Source organism: Cygnus atratus, chromosome Z (genome assembly GCF_013377495.2).
Source record: "Cygnus atratus isolate AKBS03 ecotype Queensland, Australia chromosome Z, CAtr_DNAZoo_HiC_assembly, whole genome shotgun sequence".
NCBI lineage: Eukaryota > Metazoa > Chordata > Aves > Anseriformes > Anatidae > Cygnus > Cygnus atratus.
The window spans coordinates 74,129,621-74,151,926 of NC_066396.1; the positions used below are offsets into that span (position 1 = coordinate 74,129,621).

The following is a 22,306-nucleotide window of genomic DNA, read 5'->3' on the forward strand; positions in this document are numbered from 1 at the left end:
TGCCCTCCCTGCCCTAAATATCTGTGAAACTTGAATATGCTCTCCAGATGTTGCATTGGACCTTTGTGTGAAAGCCAAAAGGGAACGAGGACAAGACAAAGGTAGGAGCTGGTGGAATGTCTCCTGGCAGCATTGCCAAGCGGGCAGTGTGTAAAGGGCAGGGGGAGTACCAGAGCCTCTATCAGGCATCCCTGAGAGGGAGGATGAGACCCCGCAGGAAGAGTTATGTGTGGATATAGTGGTATAGGATCTTCAAAGTGACAGCTCAGCTTGCCTTTGCTGTGAAATTGGAGAGGAGCCGGGGGGAAATTGCAGAGGAGACAGATATGGTTGGAGGAGCAGAAGAAAGACAATCCCGCCACAGACCATCCCTGGGGATGGCAGAAGGTGAGACAGAGGAAAGGCTCCAGTGATTTCAGCTGGACTGCAAACGCTTCAGTTTGAAGATAAACCTCTCACATGAACAGAGAATGGAAACCACTCCACTCTACACTAGATGGCGAACTTGCATCTAGTCATAGCATCTGGCTGAACTTGGTAGGCCAACAGGAGACCATCACGTAAAACAAGCCCCTTGCTGTACTGCAGGCATGTTTGGTTTGCGATAGCCACTTTTTGCTGTCTCTTTTGGTTTTGGAGCTTGCTGTAGGAGATTGTTACCATGCTAGTTGCACCATGTTTTGCATTTTTCAAGCAGTGCCCCAGCTGAGGGAAGATGAAAAATGCTCCCAGCAGCCATCTGCAGTGCCGGCACTACTCTGCTCCTGCCCCTGCTGCCACGTTCATGTTTGGGTGGGCTCCGCTCAAAAATCCTGTAAGGAGGTCTCCAGATCTGAGCAGGATTAGATCAAAGAAATACAAGGCACACAGATTTTCAAGCTAAAAAGACCTTGTATTTGGGGGTGTGGGGGGAAGGTGTAGTCCAACACCAAAATGCCCCTTTTGAAATATTCATTGGTCTTCAAGGAATAGAGTGGGAAGGTCACTGTATTAATTCTTTCCCAGCTCACAGTTCTGAGCTGCCACTAAGGAAGGTTGGCTGCAAAATCCTTTTCTCATTTTCTTTTTGTTCCTTTTCCCAGTGCCAGGTTGGCTAATGTCCCCCCGCACCAGCCACCCCTGCTTTCCTCACACAGCAGTAATTCCAAAATAGACCACTTCCTTCACAACCATCCCTTGTCCATACACATAAGGCTACCTCCATCTGCTGTCCATCCAGCTGAGAAAACTTCAGTGTATCCAACAGTCTCCAGTATGAGTGTGAAAAACTTACCCTGTGCTCCTAGCAAGAGGATTTGGTACCATTGTCCCTTTAGATCATGCAGCAAAGCACTGCTTTTTCTGCTTCCCAAAGATTCTTTTTCTTGCCCTCTCCATTCAGAAGACTCTAAGTCTAATCTAAGACTCTAAATCTACTTCTAATCCAAAGTGTCTCTTTCCAGATCAAACATCCTAGGCAGCTCTCAGGTGTTATTTGCTGTAGAGGTTTCTGCTTTGAATAGAGGCAAAGCATATACACTTCCTTATTGCATTGCAGCAACCAGCATGATATGTGCACTATTGCACAATCCGTTCAGCCAGCTCATTCTCTTTCAGAGAACTTTGGCTTCCAGTGCTAGGTCAGCTCTGCCTCCTATGCCACACACAGCCTTTGTCCCCGTTCATGCCAGCGCCCCTACTCCGCTGCAGCTGGCAGGCTGTGTGGCCGCAAGCACTCACCCGGCACAGCCACGCTGCTCCCTCCTGCTCGGGCAAACACAGAGGGGCTGAGGAGCTGCTGCTGCCCAACAGGGGGTGAGCTCCCCCTCCCTCCATCCCTCTGCGCCCCAGGTTGTCATGCCTGGCTATGGAGGAACCCGTCTGTGAAGCAAGCACAATGGTGCATGTGAATTTTCTGTCTTATTACCAGAATTCAACAAGGACGGACCTTTCGCAATACCAGCAGTCTTAGATGACTATTGGACCATGAAGTGCATTAGGAAATAAATCCTAAGTCTTGGGACGCTTGGGAGACCTAAATGCCTTAAATCCTGGGCGGTACTATTGGTGACACTGAATAAACGCTTAAAGAGATCGGTACCTTGGGCTCTGCAGATGCTCTCGCACCATGCTGATGAGGATGCGTTCACTCGCCCCTTTGGAGAGCGAGGCCGTCCCTGCTTTCAGTGCTGAGCTCTCGTCCTCACCAGCTGAAGAGGAGGAAGGGGATGTGGCTGTCTGCACAGGTCTGGTAGCTTAAACCTCCCGGTGCTACCTGCAGCTGTTGTGGGAGGCATCGCCTTGTCTGTGGCGGTGGATGGGGTGTGCAGCTGTGTGCACGCGTGCATGCAGGTGCGCGTAACCTAACTCAGAGGTACCAGGACTAGTGCAGGGAATAAACCAAGGAAAGCAAAAAAAAATAACGAGATGGCCACTTAGCAGAGGTACTTGGCACCCTGCAAAACTGACCATATTGCTCCCACTTCTCTGCCAGCACAGGAATCTCTGCATGGCATTCATAGCGCACAAATACAACGGCAGGGTAACACTCGGTCCCCCCACCCTTCTTCTGGGACATGCACGCAAACAACCATGTAGAAGGAAGCCCACTTCAGATATGCTGCACAGTTCCAAAGGTGTAGAGGAAATGAAAACGCTTGCAACATAGCATGTGTGTTCTCAAGAAGGAATTCGTTTAATCAAGACAAACGCCTTCTAGTCTTAATCAGACTCAGTTATTTCTCCTCTAACAGTCTCACATTTTATTCTTACGCATTATATTTCATCAGAAAGGACTAGCATTTAAAAACAGCATTATCATTATACACAAAAGGCCAATGTTCTGTTAGGAAGGCTTTCCCCTCAAAGTTTAGAGTTAAACTGTGTCAGCATCTTCTCCAGCTTTATTGCTAGTGCCATGTTACCTTTGATCTTTAACTTTCCTGACATGAAGGCCATGGTTGGCTTTAGTTTACCTGAAAAGAAGATACAGCATTATCAGGAAAAGAGTTGGAAACAGACCGTGCAGACAAAACCTCGGTATCCTACAGTAGCATCTGGTGGTTACTTTGCTACCCAGCTTGTGTAAAAGCAGCATGCATTTAGGAAAAACAGATGAGAGGTGCAGAAAAGAAGTTCAGGAGACTGACCGGATGCTTTCTGAAACTGCGGATGCTTTCTGAAGCTACGCTCCCTGTGGAATCTCTCATAGCTGCTCAACAAAGCACTATCAACTTCTGTGCTCTTTTTGTTCACAGACATAAGAGTCCAGAGAAGCCCAAGGAACTCTATGCTACTTGCACCTGAGCCACTAGAAGCTTAATGCTCATCCAGTTCCAGGACTACAAAGAGAAGAGCCAGTCGACTAGGCTACCAGCAGAATAAAGCGTTCAGAATAAAGCATTCTGGGCACGAGGCACCGCCGCCCCTCTGGTGAATGCCTTCGTTACTCACCTGTGAACATTTTCACAAAGTCGCCACTCGACATGCTCATAACTACGTCGGCCGTCACAGGAGGCTTTCCAAAGCCAGCGCTCCCGTCATTGGTTTTCAGGTCGATGTACCAAGTGCCTCCGTCATCACCTGAGCACAGCAGGGAGAACGAGCGGCAGTCGCCAGGCTGCCTTCGGCTAGGCATGGGAGCGTGTGAAAGTTTTACAGGAGCTGCTCTTTCTTACCAGATAATTCAAACTGGAAGACACCCTGCGTAGATCTCACAAATTCTTTACTGATGGCTCCCTGAATAACTCTGAATGTTTCTGCAACAGGACTCGAAGCAGATTCTGTATGACCCTTAGCTCCATCTGGGCCTTCACGCTTGGATCCACTTGATTTCTTTTCCTCCTTGAATGCCTGGGAAGCACCTACAGGAAATAGATTATTTCTTGCTAAATGATGCACGAAACACTAAAACAGCATGTCTTAACATAGGGAGAGAACTCTGACAAGCTTATATGCAACACTGTTGACCATAGGCGGTTTTCTAGGACTTACGCTTCTCAGTTGGGAAAATACCACTGAAATAACAATATCTTCAATACTGATAAATGAAGTTTTCAGCACCTAGCAACTGAAACTGGTATACAGCACTAAGGGTAATTCTGTAATATATATTTAACTTCTTACTATGTCAAAAGAAAAGTAAAAATGAAACCACAGCAACAATTTAATTCTGACTGTTCACAATTCATTCGTTATGTTTATCCAGCACAGTTTTCTATGCACTCAATATACTCCTGACAGCACAAACAAAAAAACCATCAGTGTCTTTAGTAACAGAACTTTCATGCTGAAATGCTTATGCATGTTATGTATATTTCTAATAACACAAATATTTTCAGTAATTCTTCTGCAAAATCTTCTCAGCTATTGGTCAATTCACTGATTTAACCCGCATTTTACCATACTGCAGTGAATATGCACATTTAAAAATTAAGAAAAGCATTTGCAATTTACAAGGCTTATCACGTTGAATACCCTCAAATTTGCTGCAGAAAGTTGGTTAGGTATCTTAAGTATCAGAACATAATTAGGACTGTTTTGTGAATTGCTACTAAATAACCTGGGTTTCACAGTCCAGGGAATTAACAGCTTCTATCTCTGGCAAAAAAGTCCTGGAGCATATACACAAATTGTTTTTTTCATGGGAAAGGGACTCTGCTCAAACTTAGCATCCTTCTTCCCTTCTCTCTACCTGTTTTGGCACCACCATGAAAACTACTCAGTATTCTTACTTGCCCACCAACCTGACAGACTACAATTCTGAAAAAGCAAAACTGATGCTGTTATGACAAAGATTTCTCTGTTTCACCTCATGGACATTCACATCACACATGACTGTGGGAATTTCATCTAAGAAGCAATGGAGGCTCTACATCAATTCCTTTCTTACAAATTTAGCAAGACAGATATAACATCCCTGCAAAATGTATTGTTTGCTATTGACTTTTTTCCAGCAATATTTACCTGTGACCTTAATACTACACAATTCAGATGGTTAAGAGAGAATTCTTCAAAATAAAGCAATAGTTATCAACCGTAAAAGTTACAGAGTGTGACAGTCCATAAATCACACATCCCAAATACAAAAGAGGTTTTGCCAAACAGCTTGTAGCACAAATGCTTGGGAGAAAAGAAAGTAATCTGAAATAGAGGAGGCATTTGTTATCACTTGGAATTATCAACTTGTACATGAGGAGCTTTCCCTACCATGGCTTTCTGGTTTCATGGCTGTCATGTCAATTTCAGCATCCAAGAAGAAGTCAGGCATCAGGGGGTGACCTGAAGGGGAGTTAAAAAATAACAGTAAGTCCAAGTGAAGGTGAACAGCACAAACAGGAATCCACTCTGTATGAAACTATACCCCAGTTTGTATGTAAAAAAAACTGCAATCTGAAGGAAAGACATATCATGAAATAACATGTTTGGGTTCTGGTTCATTTAAAATCAGACCTAGAGGCCTCTTACAGATGCAATGAGAAACCTTTGAAGATGATACATTATCTCACTATTTGGTAAATGGTTATATATGCACCTATAGGGCAGGTGCATTTTATTTTTGTCAATGGATTTCTTTACTTTAATAGACATGTATGATTTGAGCCTTGGTGAACTAGTATGTGCTTTCCAGGAAGGCAAGTTATGAAAGTCGAGCCACGTGACTTTTTACAGACTCACGTAAGAGGCCCTAGACACAAAAGAATATACATATTCCTCATATGGCCTTCCTTCCTTCCTCAGCTTCTCTCTCATTTTAAAGATCTCTTTTACCTGGTGCAATTGCATAGACATCAAAATCCTTAACTCCTTCTTCTCTCAGCAGAACTTCATCAATAATGAAGTTTCCGGTGAAACTTTTCGGTTTTGTTAAAATGCAATATGCAGCATCTGCAAGGATGTCCGTTTTTCTGCACTGTTTCTCTATTCCAGATCCTCCCAACATATCCATAGCAGCCGTGTGTATAGCTGGAAAGTTTGGAGGATAAGAAAATAACGGTTTAACACTGACGACATGAAATTCCCATCTTCATGGCAAGTGCATGAACTATTTTCCTTTCACATGAAAGGAAATCTTACAAAGACAAAACTAGGAAATACTACCAACGGACAAATAATTCTCTACAAGCAGCAGTAAAAATAGGAAGCTATTAAAGGAAGAAAAAGAAGAAGAATGAGAAGGACTCCTTATGACATTCATCATGTCTCTCAACCCTTCTATCAATGTCCCACACATGGACTTCTGCTCTTCCAGGTTGAGGTATGTACCTCATTTTGCTTTCATCCTCTTCCACAAAGAGACTGCTCAGTTGTAGCTTCTGGCATTTGCCATGTTATTAGTCTTCCCTTACACGGTTCTGCCTCATGTCTTCTTTGCAGCTTCTCTTCAAGACTCAACACTCTGCCCTGCTCTTTTCTACGTTCCAGGACAGATTTCAAATCATCTCCCCCACTTGGGGATGACAGATCCTGGAGGCGGAAGGATAAACCTGATTTTAAATTATTTTCGTTCTCCTTCAGATGTTTCCATTCCACACAAAGTAACAGCAGCTTTGATGCAGAAATGATTGAAACATCACTTAAAAGAAAAGAGTAGGCACTGTACACACCAATGTGAGAAAGATCATTCCCAAGCGGGAGCCGTGTAAAAGAACAACAGTGTTCAACGCTGGCCCCGGAGATCCTGTCAAAGTGTGTTCTGGTAAAGTGTAAGAGGTGGATGGCCTTGTCCACTCACTTCTGAGGCTTATTGTACTCTTCTGTGGTGAGCGCTAGCCTTCGGATTCCATTTACATTTGATCATCCTCAGCTTCTTTTTTCAAATCAAGTGAAATGCTACAAATAGTCACCTATAGATAAGTGGCAAATAGTTACGCTGTACATACATCTAGGTCTTTTTATCCTTTCTAAAGACAGGAAATACATCTTCTTCAGGCATTTCCTTCAGTCCTCTAAAATGTGACCTATCCTGCAAGATTTAATTTTTATTTTATTTTATTTTTTTAATAACTACCAACAGTTCAGAGGTTATTTCCATCAGATACACTGATGATGTTTATTAGGTCTTTTTGACACAAGTATACTTCAATACTCTGAGGATTCATTAACCTGCTCACTTTTCCTGGCCCATGCACCTCCCACCTTCTTATTAGTGCCAAATGTTATCCTTCTAAATATAAGCCTATGAGCACAGATTGATGCAGAAAGGTTTTGAACATCTACTGCCTCATACTATGCTTGCATATTTCATACAAAGTGCTGCTGGTGAAAATAAGTCATGCCAAATCTCTCTGTCTGAATGAGGTACTTTGGATGAATTCCTTCATCGTCCTTAACTCTCATAAACAATCTTCTATGCTTAATCAGTCAGTGACCAAAAACCACAAAATATTAGATAAAATATCGTTTCCACTTATTAAAAATAAAATAACGGGATTCTGAGGAGATATAAAACCCATCCAGCAGTGGCATTTTAGCTGCAAGCCAGGAGGGATGGGCATGAGGTTTAGTGGGTCGGAGGCTTTAAGAAGCAAATTGCATTGCCCTATCCTGTGAAATCTCCGTTGAAACTTTTGTGAGGTTTCCTTGGACTACTCCAGAAGCAAGCATGTGGAAACGAGTGCGTATTTCTAACTCCTTCAGAATTAACAAATAAAACAGAGACTCGAAACCTGAAAGACAATCTTTCACTTCACTGTCAAGAAGGCAATCCAGACCATGAAGTTATGTGTGCATTTGCCTTCAGTATAGCAAAGATGAACAGCTTATCCTCCTCAAAATACACAGCATGCCTTAAAGACGTGCTCACTAAAATTCAACAGTATCAGCACTTTCTCCTTCTTACGTCACGATTAAGGCAGATGACATTGGTGCCAAACGCAAAGCTGTTCTTTCTGCTACAGACACTGGTGGGATGGGAACACTCCCAGAATTTCATCCGGATAACCCAGCAGGTATGAGTTTTGCCAGAGAATACAAAGATACTATCACCAAACTCCAGAGCTTACAACTCCTTGCGTTGCACCCAACACTCCCAAACCTCACGGACAGGGTAAAAAAAACAGAAAACACATGTTCCTCAGCCATATATCTACCTAAGAACTGCTTGTAAACGAGAATTTTCATTTTTAGCCAAAATGTTAAAAACAAAAGATCAAAACAATTACAAATACCAGATTAAAAAGAAAAAAAAAAAAAGATCTTAAGATTGACTACATCATCTTATTCTGCCTAATGGATAAGTAATTCAATGACACGAGGATTTAGCATCTATAGGTAAACTGAACACTTACTATAGGCAACTAACATGTTCTCTTTGCTCATCCAACCGTGAATAACTGAGCACATTCATTAAAAGAATTTAAATACATGACTGAACAGAAAAGTGTCAGGATATACCGTGCAGAATTTTACATTAAAATTTAAATACTTTTCACACAAGAGAACCTAGCATGATATTCATGCAGGTTTGGTATTGATGTAACTATCATTCAGGAAGTAATCCCTAAATAAAATATTTCTGTGAGTAAAACTCAGCACAAGCAGAGTTTATAAGATATTAATGTACTGGGAGAATTTACAATGCAAGTATCCAGACCAGCGAAAAACGACCTGATCTAACAGTTATACCAATGTAAGTGTTCAACTGAGTACCGCCCAGAGCATTTAAGCAAAGAAACCCAGTTGACTTTGACTGAAATCATCAAGTTTTGCTCACACTCCTCACTTTAGGGGGAGAAAACCAGAGAGCTTCCACACTCAAAACTGTAACGGGCCTGCGATTCCTAACAGGAAAGTGCTGAAAAGTGCCTGGGTGCAAACGTTGCTTACAACTGGAGCACTAGGCCCAGAAGAGGCTCTTGCTTCATTATTTTTATTTCTTCTTCTTTCCTTTCTTCCTGCCCCTCTGCCTCTCTCACTGCTTAATTCCACGTTAAGGGAATAAGCTTTGCTGTTGTAACGTATCATAAGGTGATGACTAGGACCACACCATCAAAAGGGCAAGATTACCCTCTCTCTGATTTTAATGACATCCATATCATTTCTGCATATAGATGTATTTGGGATGAAGGGACAGGCCTCTTTGTCCAACAGCGGACTAAATCCTGAAACACAGCCCTGATCCTCGCTGATCCACAGACAACAAACTGGAGCTGATACAGTCTAGGAACACCAAGCTGTTTTTCTACGTTAAAGCTCTAATGTCCTGTGACTTGCAAGAAGACGGTTTTGTGAACAACTATTTGCTGGCCCACTGTGCCAAAACCTCTAGAATGAGGATTTTTTTTTAAATTATCTCTACAAAGATATGTCTATTGCCAGGTCCACCTACTTCCTGGCAACCTAACCAGCAGGGAATTCTAAATAGTAATGCAAATGAAAGCATGCTAGTACTTTTGTGATTCTGTCCAAACCAGAACTCTGGGAATATGAAAAGGAGCGCAGTCAGGCCAATTGGAAGGGCTGAATGGGTTGCAATCAGGCTGAAAACAAGTTAGGATCAAAGTGGCAATGGTCTAGTGAGAGCTAGGAATGAAAACCAACATCCATGCAGGCTGAACAAAGAATATGCAAAAGAATTGCTTGGTGTCCTGAATCAGTTCCAGAAGAAATTTAAAGTGCATTTAAAGCTAAATAAACCAAGTTGTATAAGACAAAACACAAAAATTATTTTATTATCATAAAAAATCACCTGTTTTAGGCCATAAAGCATTGACAGCAACTTCTCCTCTAAATTCTTCTGCCATTCCCAAGACGCACATGGACATTCCGTATTTAGAAATGGTATAAGCTACAACAAGAAATATATAAACATCCTGTATTTAGTAGGATCAAAATGTACGGTCTATCAACAGAACTTGAACTTTCTGTCCCTCAAAATTAAAGTTATTTCTTTGTATGGAAAATTAAGTTTTTGGACACAAAGCAGAATCTTCCCAGAGCAAAAATCGCTCCCTTCCTCCCCCGTACCTTGGCAGATACAAACTGTAGCCTGCCATCTCTTCACTACAACTAAATGAGCTAAAAGATGAGCTAAGCATCTTTTGGCAAATGAAAACAATGACCGAAGCTCAACTTTATGGTGTTTATATTGTATTTTTATACACACACTGAAAGCAGCTCTCATTTTTTTCTGCAACACAGTAGCTGCTTATGACCAAACTAGCATTTTAGTGTAGGGGAAAAAAAAATGAAGAGGAAGAAAAAAGGACATTCTAAATCCTTCTTTTCTATTTTGAGAAGGGAAACTTTTAGGGGAAAAGAACTTGGACTTGCTGGGGGAGATTTACAGGACAAGCGTCTAAAATTGAAAGCTATTCAACAAGCTTAAAATGAACAACATATGTTCTAACCTAAACACAGAATGAGGTCTCTTTCGCACCTCAAAATAGTTTCCAATCAAAACTACAGCCTTGAGCTTTATTTCTATCAAATCAAACATGAAGCTGAAACTGTAAGAAAACAGATTTTGCTTTTCTAATTCTTTGTGTAACAGAAAACACTGTGTTATCTTAAGAATTCCTATGAAAAAGCAGTCTCAACTGTAGAACATTCTTGAAAATAAAAGGACATATTAGACCATGAAACTTGCACTCTGTTTTCCCGCAAACCACTTTTTTTTTTTTTTTATGTGAGGTGCAAAAGACTCTGGGGAACCATTACAGGCAGTCTGTACTGAATGCTAAGAACACAAGATCTGGCGTTCTGGGCTGGCATTCCTGCACATTTCACCAGTTATTTATGTGGTTCTCAAAAATAACAACAAAGCACCTGAATGCCACTCACCACAATGATTTTTGAACCACATGGGATTCATATTCATAGGTGGGCTGAGGTTCAGGATATGGGGGTTCTTACTCTTCCGCAAGTATGGAAGGCATGTTTTGGACCTGGAAGACAGAAACCAGACAAGTCAGTCACCTCTTACTTTACAGAACACTTATCCTCACAATAAAAAATGGCACACCGCTATTTTCACTTTCTTGAAGATCCAACACTAAGCTGAAACCCTGCCCTTGTATCAAATATTTATCTGATAAATGGAACAACAGAAATATTCTGTCCTAGCAGCACCTACTAAAGCAGATTTTCCAGATGCTCAGAAGCCATAGTCTGCTGGTAATAGTTCTGATAGGGGCAACAAACCACAATAAGGTAACAAGCCAAATCACCAGTGCAGAGCATCATTTAGTCCTAAATATATTCTCTTCTGATCACACATCTATTTCTTCTTCAAAACCACATCACAGAAGTAATACTGCATAGTGAAAAGCTATTGTGACAATTCCAAGCAAAACTCAAAGCCTATTCTCTGCTGACCAGAAGAGTCACCTACTTCATTCAGCTTAGAATGTAAGTGCATCTGTAAAGGCATAACTTTCACCTTATTAGAAACCATCATTTGACTTCACTTCTACATCTAGGGTACATGTTTGCACGTGACCTCTGCTGGAGAATTTTTATCAAGCTTGTTAGGGGGAACAGCAGTGCTGTGGACTACACCACCTACCCCCTATTCACACATTTCATCAGGACGCATGCATACTGTCAGCCACAGAGGAAACACCTTCAACTGTAAACCCATTAAAGTTGACACTGTCTTTTATCACCTGCTAAAATAAGCTGGGGTTTCAACTCTTTCCAGTGACAGTGTGTGAGGTTCAGTAACAGATACCTGTTTCTTACTGCACAGGAACCAAGGTATATATACTTCAACAGGCACACCTCTGAATGGGAAATCCTCCATACCTCCTCCACAGACAAAATACCTGTGCCATTTTTTTTTAGCTACGATAACCTTCTCAACAGTAAATGAAACAAAAATGAAACAAAAATGAAACAAAACAACAGAACTCTACAAATTACTAACTGAAGGAACACACAAAGCAAGGGGAAGAAAAGGCTGAAATGCTTTACTAGGTCTTCACAATTGATTGCTTTAAAGCAATGACAAAGACCATTTGTAACTTCCCTTGAGAGGCATTAATCTTTCACATATGTTTCCACTCTCAGCAACACAGAATCTGCTTTTTTATCTTCTTAAGGCACCAAACAAAAGACATTTTAAAGAATTCTTCATTAATTTGGAAAGCTAGATGTTACCATCTAGAAAGTGACTGTTGCTGTTGGGGCTGAAGGTGTAAATGGCACTTGCTACCAGCAACACAGTGCAGCCCATTCAGAGACATAACAAGGGACATGCACAGAGCATTTTGTGCAATGCCATGCTGCAAGAACAATTTTCCTTTATGAGCACAGAGCTGCTTACAGTTCAGCTTTCAGAAGCAGACAACACAGGGTGGAAGTACAAACTCACCACCCCACAGCCAGAATCATTACTTTCTTTCCGTTTTTCTCTCTACCTGCTATTGACATGCTGTGCATGTCTCTCTCTGATTCAGCAGGCTGATCATGTGTGTTTTTAAACTACTCTAATGACAATTCCTTCACTGATCTTTAGCAACAGAACTTAAAGGAACATAATGTCTGATAACCAGATTCAGCTGCAGAAAGTATCTCAGGTAAACTGAGGTAACATCAAACATTTCGTTAAAATTTCTTCACTCTCCTTTCTCAGCACTTACGTGAGGTAGGTTCCTCGTACGTTGACATCCATCATGAGATTGACCTTCTTTGTCTCTGTTTCCAAAGTGCCAGTCAAAGAGATGGCGCTTGCATTGTTCACCAAAATATCAATCCCTGGTTTTAAAATAAGCCATTTCACGTTAGCAGTTAGGGACAAAAAGCAGGAGTAAGGCAGGCTGTTCTTTTCTTTTGTTGTTTGAACAATCTGCCTGTTAACCTTTCCCCCACATCTCAGCATACCTCCAAAAGTCTTCACAGCTTTCTCCACAGCATTAATAATTTGCTGTTCTTCCCTCACGTTAACGATGCATGGCAAAGCCTTTCCTCCAGCCGCTTCAACTGCATAATTAGAAAATAAAACATTTAAAAATTGTCTCTCAGATTGAACAAATAGTCTGCTGAGAATCTCTTCTCCAACGAACACATCAAAAACAAGACTCTCAAATTGTGACCTTTTCACATGTTGCATAAAGAACAGGAAGGCCAGAACCGAAGCCTAACGCTGAAATTGTGTATGGCACAACTAGACGTCTAAATTAACACAGCATTTTCACATCTACATACATATGTCTTCATCACTGTTATATTTTGATACCTCACAGAACTCCTGGGAGGCAAGAGAACCAGTTAAGCGTACTGTTTTAAAGCTGAACTGGCGCTAAGGGAGTCTAAGCAGTTTTTCCACTCACTTACAAAAATTAAGGTAGGACACGCACGCAGCCCAGCACCTGAAGCCCACCCTCATGTGTTACAACTTACTCTCTGCTGCAGCAGTGTAGATAGTCCCTGGAAGTTTAGGATGGGGCTCTGCTGTCTTGGCAGCCACCACAATGTTTGCACCATCCCTGGCAGCTTTCAAGGCAATGGCTTTGCCAATGCCTCGGCTTGCGCCCGTGATGAAGAGAGTGCATCCTGCTAGTTTCCTAAAGATAAACAGGTAAGGAGGGTAAATAAGAGGGGGAACAAAGCAAAACCTGTAAATCACTGACTTTTTAGCACTCTTCAAGGACAAAAACAACCAGCACGGTCTTCCAGCCAGCCAACTGCCTTCAACATTTGACTACAAAAACGGACCCAAAATACAGAAGAGATGGACAGAACTACAGCAAAGTACAGTCCTACACCACCACTGAAGACGAGATGATGTTCCAAGTTTATAAACGCAGCAAAGCAGGAAGGTTACACAGGTCACCCAGTGACCTTTTTGTACAATGATCCAGCACTGTTTACAACAGAGCTGCCTAAGTTCTCCAAAACCAAAAAAGGAGTCAGCCGTAAATCGAAATGCCAGTTTCTAATGACGTGACACTCCTGTGCAGCTCTCTGTAACTCACTTCTCACAGCCCTCTAAACGCAAAGAATTGGTGTCTCAACATGGTATAAAGTTCAGGACCAGAATCACAATACCAATGCAGGATGCCAAAGACAAGTGCCAGAAATCTGATTTTCAGAAAGTCATTTTTTCTCTTAAAAGTTTTTACACTAAACTCAACAGTTTCCCAGTAACTACATTTAACCTAATAGATCACCCCAAAATCAGTCCAATCAAAACCCCCGGAGAATCTAACAGATTTTGGAGTGCCAGAAGATATTTTTCTTACATACATAATGTCACTGAATTTTAAGAGCTAAAAATTCAACTCTAACTTAGGACATACTAGACAATAAAGTCTCTTAGACCACAGGTTTTCCAAATGAAGGAATGTGGACTGTGGTGTTCTGCAGAAAACTTGTGCTGCTTTTCATAACTGAGTGAAAAATGACAAGAGGTCCAAATTTTGAACCCCAGTTAAAGAATGAATATAAACCACGTGCTACAGCAGCGTCACCATTCACTCACATCATGAATGTGATGTGGTTTTATATTCAGTCTGGGCTACACTTGATTTAATTACTGTTCCTCCAGGTCTCAGTTTTCTCCCTCTGGTCTGAGAACATCCCTCTCTAAAGCAACCTCGAGGAGGGTATTTGCTCTCAGAAGACTGAAAACTGAAACAAGGCAGGAAGGGGGAGGAAATCTTCCCCTGCAACTTAGTTACCCTAAGCAACCCTAAGCAATCTTAGTCAACAGCAGAGTCCCACAAGTCAGTGAAGCCCTGCAGATACCAATTCAAGCAGCTGCCTTCTGCAGAATTGGGTTCTAGAGAGGCATGGGAAGAAAAATCTCAAAATACAGTGAATCGCAAAAAAATGCTGCCTAGAGTTGAGTCACATGCACAATGAGGAAAGATCACCCCCGTAATTCATAATCAGGGTGTTAAACTCAGAAAAACAAGGCCAGATTTTGGCTTCTACCTTCCCCAAACCAATACGAGGTGTGCAGACCCCACCTCAGTAAGGGAACAGGTAAATGGACACGGTCCTGCTTGAGCAGGAGGGCTGGACCAGGTGACCTCCAGAGGTGCCTGCCAGCGCCAAGCACGCTGTGATTTTGTGAAATGGGGTCCTGCGAGAGGCAGCTCTGAAGGACTGAGCAGGTCAGGAAGGCTGGCAGGGCTCGAGGCCCCTCCATGTGCGTGGACCGTCCAAGGAGTTGTCCATTCCGGCGCTCAGGAAGCCAAGTGGATGTATCAGCAGACTGACACAGCGACGCAGGGCGCTCACGACTGAGCTAACACATACAAAGATGTCATACAGGGGTGCAGGCAAGGACAGGCTACAAAGGAGGAATCAGGTAGTGGAAAATCAAAGTCCACCTGCAGCTCAGGCTCGCAAAAGATGTCAAAGGCAACTAGATCATCTGCTGTTACAAGGGCAGTAAGAGGCTGAACATGGAAAAAGCAGGCCTGTTGCTGAATAGTTGGGGTGACTTATTGCGAGCAGGTACTGGCAGTGCCTGAGGTACCTTATGCCGCATTTGCCCTGGTCTTCATCAGCAAGGTGTCCCAGACCTTGTTCCATAGGAGGAGAACAACTGGCAGCAAACAGAAGTCAAGCTGGAAGCTACCTAAGAGGACATAAGCCATACATGTCCATGGACCATGCTGTACCAAGAAAGCTGACACCTTTGCAACGCCCCTCTCTATCACATACGAAACTCCAGAGAGATCAGTGGTGCTCCGTGACTACTAGAGGAAAGCAAATGTGAACGCCCGAAAGAACAATTCACCAAACCACTGGCTCATCAGACTTGTCCTGGTTCTTGGGAAAACTGTGGACCAACTTCTCTGGCAGCACTTTAAGAAGATGACTGGGAACTGTCAGCATGGGTTTTCCAAGGGCGAAAGATGCCTGGCTCACCTGATTGCCTTCTGCGATAAAATGAGGGGATTTGTAGCCACAGCAAGAGCAGCAGACATCATGTACTTTAGCAAGGCTTTCAATGCCATCTCTCAAAAATAAAGACATTATGGCCCTAATGGGTACACAACCTGAGGGTTAACAAACAGTTAGTTGGTCAAGCCCAGAGGGTGGTGGTTTGGGTAAGTCATACTCTGCCTGGAGGACAGCATTAGGTCAGATCTCCTCCAGCACCAGTCCTGTTCAACACCTTTATCGCCAGCATGGAGGAGATGACAAAGTGCACTTGGCAGGGATGACAATTGGCTGATGTGCTTGAGGGCTAGGCTGCCATCCAGAGGGACCTTGACAGGCCGGATGAATGTAACAGAAGCCTCATGAAATTCAGCAAGGACAAATGGACAGCCTTGCAACTGGGAAGAAAGGGTCCCTGCAATGACACAGGCTGGGGAATGAGTGGACAGGGAGGTGCACAGCTGAAAAGGGATGGGGACACTTGGCAGAGAGCAAGCTGAGCATACGTCAGTAGCATGCCCTGTCAGGGAAAGGATGCAGGAACACCATAACCAGCAGACTGAAGGAAGGGGACATGCCCCTCTAGTTGGCACTTCTAAGACTACATATGGACCCTGTGACCAATTTTGGGCCCCTTAATACAAGGCAAGTTCAAAATGGAAGTTCAGCAGAGGGAGACAGAACTGTTTAAGGGCTGGAGCACCTGCCCTGTGAGGAGAGGCTCAGGGACCTGGGCCAGTTCAGCCTGAGGAACGCACATCTTTGGGGGAACCTAACAGCAGCTGCTCACTATGAGGTGGTCAAGTAGACAGCCAAGCACATCCACTGTGGCACACTGCAGGAGGATTACAGACAATGTGTTCTTTCAAACTAAGAGAAGAAAGGTTCACACTGGAGAGGTTCAGGCAGTCCCCTCCATGGGGAAGGTCAGGTCGCAGAGCTGGGGCCAAGACGGGCTGAGCCGTCTCCAGCCTTGGAGATTCTTTAGACCCAGGTGGATGTAAAACAGAGCAATCCAGACTGACCTCACAGCTGGCCTGGTTTTGGGCAAGATGTTGTGAGCTGGAGACCTCTCAAAGTCCCTTCCAACCTGAATTATTCTGTGACTGAAGGAATTCACACAGATTCAATTCCTTTGCCCAGATTATTACTCTGTTTAAAATGTCGGGAAACATTCTATTCATTCTAGTTATATTTTCACTGGCTTGAGCCTTTTTTTTTCCTTGCCACTTTTCTGCACAGCTGCTTCTCCAGCCTACACAAAGTCTTCTCCCCAGGCTTACAACCACCGCTGACCACATTCACTCTCTCGAGGTCCTTCAGTCCTTCAAATGAAGCTCCTCCAGGAGCTTCCATTTCTTTCAGAAGCACATAGAAATAGTGTTTACCGAAACATGCAAAGCCTTACTAACAGGAAAAATTCTTTTTCAGAAATGAATTTCCTCTCTGAAACATTGAGCTGAGTTGATACTCTCACGCTTTTGTGTTTAAAAAAAATAATAATCTTGCTTCCTTCTCGGTTTTATTTTTACTCATTTAATTTATCACCTTCAGCTCGGTGTGACAGCATCTGCAAAGCCAGCTGGGTCAACCTGTTTAAGTCCTCGTTCAGCCTCACCAAGAGAACTACCCAGACTGTAAAGCGTTTAACTCTCCTAAGCATGCTGAGACACTCGCAAGACTTTGGATTTATTTCCTAATGCACTTCATGGTCCAATTGTTTACAAGTTTTTAATACCTGTGCTTGCTTAAAATTGCCTGTATTGTGAAGGCTGCTCCTTTATTGCTTCCATCCCTGCTGGACTCTGGCAGTAAGACAAAAAATGTCAAACCCACCTCCGGGCTCTGCAGCCTCAGGGAAATGAAAAACATGAACTGATCTCACACCGGGCTCGAACTACTACAGAAACCAGCAGGCTACACCAGGACACTTTTTACAACTTGCCTAGCCCCGTTAGGAATTCAGCGAACAATCCTGCTCACAAAATTAAGGCCAACTTATGTTCCCGTCCATTAGCAGCGCTGTCTCTCCAAAAGGCAACAAAATTCCTCTGAATTAAGATTCTTTAATGAAAGACAATGTGATCGCCGGACTGGGTGGGCACGGCTCGGCGTACTTTTTGTACCCAAACTACTTTAAACCACACAAACCCGCAGGGACACCGCACAGCTCGGACCAAAGCCCCCAGCAGCTGCTCTCCTTGCAGCACGTCCCCGCGCAGCACACCGACCGCCGGGACGCCCCCCGGCCCCAAACCCCGGCCCCCCCCTAAGGTCCCTCCCGCGGCTCTGCCCCGTCCCCAGCCCCCTGGAGAAGGAAGGAGGGAGGCCGGACGCCTTACCCTGTGTTGGGCAGCATGGCGGAGCGGGGACGGGCCGCCCGGGGCCGCCCCCTCACGGCGCAGCCGCCGCGGCCGGGAGGCGGTGGCGGGGCGGGACGGCGGTGTGAGGGGACCCGGTGTGAGGGGCGGCCGAGGGGGCACAGGGGTGGCAGCGGTATGGGAGGCTGTGAGGACACCGGGGGTGGCTGGGGCCGGGGGTGGCAGCCGACCCCGAGCTGGGAAGAGGAACGGGAAGGAAACGGGGAAGGGTTTGGGTGGTTTGGTGTGCTGCCGTGGTTAACGCCCCGCTCTGCTGTTACCCCATTTCACGGCACGCACCCTTTGGTCACCTGAGGAAAAGCGGGGAGAAAGGGAGAAATTTGGGGAAATTTTTTCCCAGAAAGAGCAGTCAGGCATTGGGACGGGTTGCCCAGGGAGGTGGTGGAGTCACCGTCCCTGGGGGTGTTCAAGGATAGGTTGGACGTGGTGCTTACGGACATGCTTTAATGGGTGACACTGGTGGTAGGGGGATGGTTGGACCTGATGATCTTGAAGGGCTTTTCCAACCTTAATGTTTCTGTGAAAACGTGACCATTCAGAAGGAGGTAGCTGGAATGCTCTCACACAGACATTTCAGCTGGGTACTGAGGAGATCTTTCAGGTCAGTTATCAGCTCTTGTGTTTCCTCCAGCCACAGTTGCAATCAACTTGCTTCTGCCCTTCCTGTTTCCTTAGCCCTGCCCCGTTTATTTGAATTGGTTTCAGCATTACACTGTCACTTAAGTCCATTTATTTTTATTTTATATTCTAGTATGTCTCAAGGTCAATGTAGAAATAGGCACAAACTTCTGACTTTTCAGATGAAGAGTGGGGCATCTGAAGTAAAAGACACACATCCAGTGTCAGCCAGCACGCCAGGCGTATAGATTTCTGATACACCAGTCCCATATCATGTATGGTATCATTTCCTCTCTTTTTTCACTGCCAACAAGCGTGCACCCAAATGAACAGTGCTGTTACTTCAACTAAGTAGGAGGAGAATTTTTAGAAGAAGAATCATTATGTCTAAAATATTCCTCTTAAATACACTGTTATTTGACTGGAATGTTAAAGAAAAATTGAATTGGACAAACAGCAGCGAAGGATGAGAAATTTTCTGTGTACATTGCTACTAGAAGCAATTCCCACATTTGGCTCAAACTCAAATTTCATAACAGAAACCCATACACAGAAGATTTCCTTAAGGAAATACTGGGTGTGAAGGCACTCAACATGTGATGTACTGGAATTTCTTCTCCAGGGAGGAGCAAATTAACCTGGTAAGCAGGCCTGGAGCAGAGTTCTCAAGCAGACAGTGACAGAGAGGAGGCAGAGGAGGAGATACAATTGTAAAGGGACTGCAGCTCATGGGGAAACACACTTGGGAACAATTAAGTAGCAATGCACCACTTGTCACATCACCAAAGGGAATGCTTGTATGTGCAGTGATGGTATTGGAGACTGGGGAGGGTGGAGGAGAGGTGTGCAAAGGGGAGCTGAGGTGTTTTTTTTCTAAGTGTTTGTTTTCATTAATCAATGATAAAATCAGTAATTAAACATTTATACTAATTGCCAATAAATCCAATTGTTTGGAATTCCTCAACTCAAAACTGTTGCCCAGGACAATGCATATGTTATTGTTTCACAGCTAGTTGGAGTTGATAATTTCTGATGATAATAAATTTCCTCTGTATTTCAAGTTTTCTTCTTTTCTGACCAGAACTTGGACTCCATTCAAGCTATTTGGGGAAAAAAAAAAATAAAAAATAAAAACTTTTCTAATTTGGAATGTATGATTTATGGAAGTGAAAGCAGTGTCTGTACTTCATGTCAGGGAAAGCACATTACCTTCTGCAGGACTGTGAAACTTTCATGGTTTATAATCAATGCCCTATTTTGAAGAATCTTTTTTTTGTCCTGAAGATCACATGTAAAGATTGCTGGAAATAAAATAAAAAAATATAAATAGTTAACACCACACTTTGCAAGACTGTCATATGATCTATCTTGCTGGATTTATACAAAAAACCAACCTCTAGCTTCTTAGGTAAAACCTGACTAATTTACAAGCTCTTAGATAAAATGGAGAAGTCTTCTTTAAGCACCAACGTGGATTTTTCAGAATTACAGTTTATCAAGAAGTAGAGAGAAAGTAAGAATGCTGAATAGGTTTCAATAAAAGTGTCGAAAGAGAGATGAGAAAATGGCGGAAGGGTGCTAAGTTTGGGCAGAGCCCTTTTCCCTTGAAAATATTATTTGTGCATATGCTCTACATCTTTTCTGAGAGAGTCTGATGCTGTTAACTCCCTGAACCTTGCAGTCCAGGTTATTTAGTAGCAATTCACAAAACAGTCCTAATTAATTTCTGATGCTTAAGACCTAACCAACTTTGTACAACATTTTAGAGGCTGTTCAACTTAATGGGACTTTTACGTCACAAATGCTATCCTTTATTGTTAAATGTGCATGTTCACTACAGTGTAGTAAAATGCTGATTAAAGTTATGAATGGACTTAAGGCTTTGAAGACTTTGCAGAAGAATTAATTTCTTGTAGGCACTTCCCAGGCATTCAAGGAGGAAAAGAAATCAAGTGGATCCAAGCGTGAAGGCCCAGATGGAGCTAAGGGTCATACAGAATCTGCTTCGAGTCCTGTTGCAGAAACATTCAGAGTTATTCAGGGAGCCATCAGTAAAGAATTTGTGAGATCTACGCAGGGTGTCTTCCAGTTTGAATTATCTGGTAAGAAAGAGCAGCTCCTGTAAAACTTTCACACGCTCCCATGCCTAGCCGAAGGCAGCCTGGCGACTGCCGCTCGTTCTCCCTGCTGTGCTCAGGTGATGACGGAGGCACTTGGTACATCGACCTGAAAACCAATGACGGGAGCGCTGGCTTTGGAAAGCCTCCTGTGACGGCCGACGTAGTTATGAGCATGTCGAGTGGCGACTTTGTGAAAATGTTCACAGGTGAGTAACGAAGGCATTCACCAGAGGGGCAGCGGTGCCTCGTGCCCAGAATGCTTTATTCTGAACGCTTTATTCTGCTGGTAGCCTAGCCGACTGGCTCTTCTCTTTGTAGTCCTGGAACTGGATGAGCATTAAGCTTCTAGTGGCTCAGGTGCAAGTAGCATAGAGTTCCTTGGGCTTCTCTGGACTCTTATGTCTGTGAACAAAAAGAGCACAGAAGTTGATAGTGCTTTGTTGAGTAGCTATGAGAGATTCCACAGGGAGCGTAGCTTCAGAAAGCATCCGCAGTTTCAGAAAGCATCCGGTCAATCTACTGAACTTCTTTTCTGCACCTCTCATCTGTTTTTCCTAAATGCATGCTGCTTTTACACGAGCTGGGTAGCAAAGTAACCACCAGATGCTACTGTAGGATACCGAGGTTTTGTCTGCACGGTCTGTTTCCAACTCTTTTCCTGATAATGCTGTATCTTCTTTTCAGGTAAACTAAAGCCAACCATGGCCTTCATGTCAGGAAAGTTAAAGATCAAAGGTAACATGGCACTAGCAATAAAGCTGGAGAAGATGCTGACACAGTTTAACTCTAAACTTTGAGGGGAAAGCCTTCCTAACAGAACATTGGCCTTTTGTGTATAATGATAATGCTGTTTTTAAATGCTAGTCCTTTCTGATGAAATATAATACGTAAGAATAAAATGTGAGACTGTTAGAGGAGAAATAACCGAGTCTGATTAAGACTAGAAGGCGTTTGTCTTGATTAAACGAATTCCTTCTTGAGAACACACATGCTAGGTTGCAAGCGTTTTCATTTCCTCTACACCTTTGGAACTGTGCAGCATATCTGAAGTGGGCTTCCTTCTACATGGTTGTTTGCGTGCATGTCCCAGAAGAAGGGTGGGGGGACCGAGTGTTACCCTGCCGTTGTATTTGTGCGCTATGAATGCCATGCAGAGATTCCTGTGCTGGCAGAGAAGTGGGAGCAATATGGTCAGTTTTGCAGGGTGCCAAGTACCTCTGCTAAGTGGCCATCTCGTTATTTTTTTTTGCTTTCCTTGGTTTATTCCCTGCACTAGTCCTGGTACCTCTGAGTTAGGTTACGCGCACCTGCATGCACGCGTGCACACAGCTGCACACCCCATCCACCGCCACAGACAAGGCGATGCCTCCC

At 43.5% G+C, this 22,306-nt stretch overlaps 2 protein-coding genes across 3 annotated transcripts; one reads left to right on the top strand and one right to left on the bottom strand.

The window, feature by feature from the left end:
• Positions 1 to 2,651: 2,651 nt before the first annotated feature.
• On the bottom strand, positions 2,652 to 18,392 carry HSDL2 (hydroxysteroid dehydrogenase like 2). Of its 2 annotated transcripts, XM_035564577.1 has the most exons (11): positions 18,159 to 18,392; positions 13,321 to 13,484; positions 12,802 to 12,900; positions 12,561 to 12,675; positions 10,762 to 10,865; positions 9,668 to 9,766; positions 5,749 to 5,943; positions 5,188 to 5,259; positions 3,657 to 3,842; positions 3,433 to 3,561; positions 2,652 to 2,954 (listed from the first exon to the last, which is right to left on the bottom strand). In XM_035564577.1, exons 1-11 carry the CDS (start codon positions 18,173 to 18,175, stop codon positions 2,842 to 2,844), a joined length of 1,293 nt encoding a protein of 430 aa, XP_035420470.1. In that variant the 5' UTR covers positions 18,176 to 18,392; the 3' UTR covers positions 2,652 to 2,841. The 2 variants fall into 2 exon arrangements, with proteins under 2 accessions (XP_035420470.1, XP_035420469.1); XM_035564576.2 differs by having other exon boundaries at positions 12,561 to 12,900; positions 18,159 to 18,236.
• Positions 18,174 to 21,922, top strand: LOC118257028 (hydroxysteroid dehydrogenase-like protein 2). The gene is made up of 4 exons (XM_050716547.1): positions 18,174 to 18,276; positions 20,732 to 20,917; positions 21,013 to 21,141; positions 21,620 to 21,922. Exons 1-4 carry the CDS (start codon positions 18,174 to 18,176, stop codon positions 21,730 to 21,732), a joined length of 531 nt encoding a protein of 176 aa, XP_050572504.1. The 3' UTR covers positions 21,733 to 21,922.
• The last annotated feature ends 384 nt before the right edge of the window (positions 21,923 to 22,306 follow it).

Excerpts from the sequence above, each read along its gene's own strand:
- LOC118257028 (XM_050716547.1), top strand. The coding sequence starts at position 18,174 with ATGGCGGAGCGGGGACGGGCCGCCCGGGGCCGCCCCCTCACGGCGCAG. Across the intron at positions 18,277-20,731 it reads GCGGTGTGAGGGGACCCGGT|GCACTTCCCAGGCATTCAAG; the intron begins GTGAGGGGCGGC and ends AATTTCTTGTAG. Across the intron at positions 21,142-21,619 it reads CTTTGTGAAAATGTTCACAG|GTAAACTAAAGCCAACCATG; the intron begins GTGAGTAACGAA and ends TCTTCTTTTCAG.
- HSDL2 (XM_035564576.2), bottom strand. Across the intron at positions 9,767-10,761 it reads GTGGTTCAAAAATCATTGTG|CTTATACCATTTCTAAATAC; the intron begins GTGAGTGGCATT and ends TTCTTGTTGTAG. Across the intron at positions 3,843-5,187 it reads CATGAAACCAGAAAGCCATG|GTGCTTCCCAGGCATTCAAG; the intron begins GTAGGGAAAGCT and ends TATTTCCTGTAG.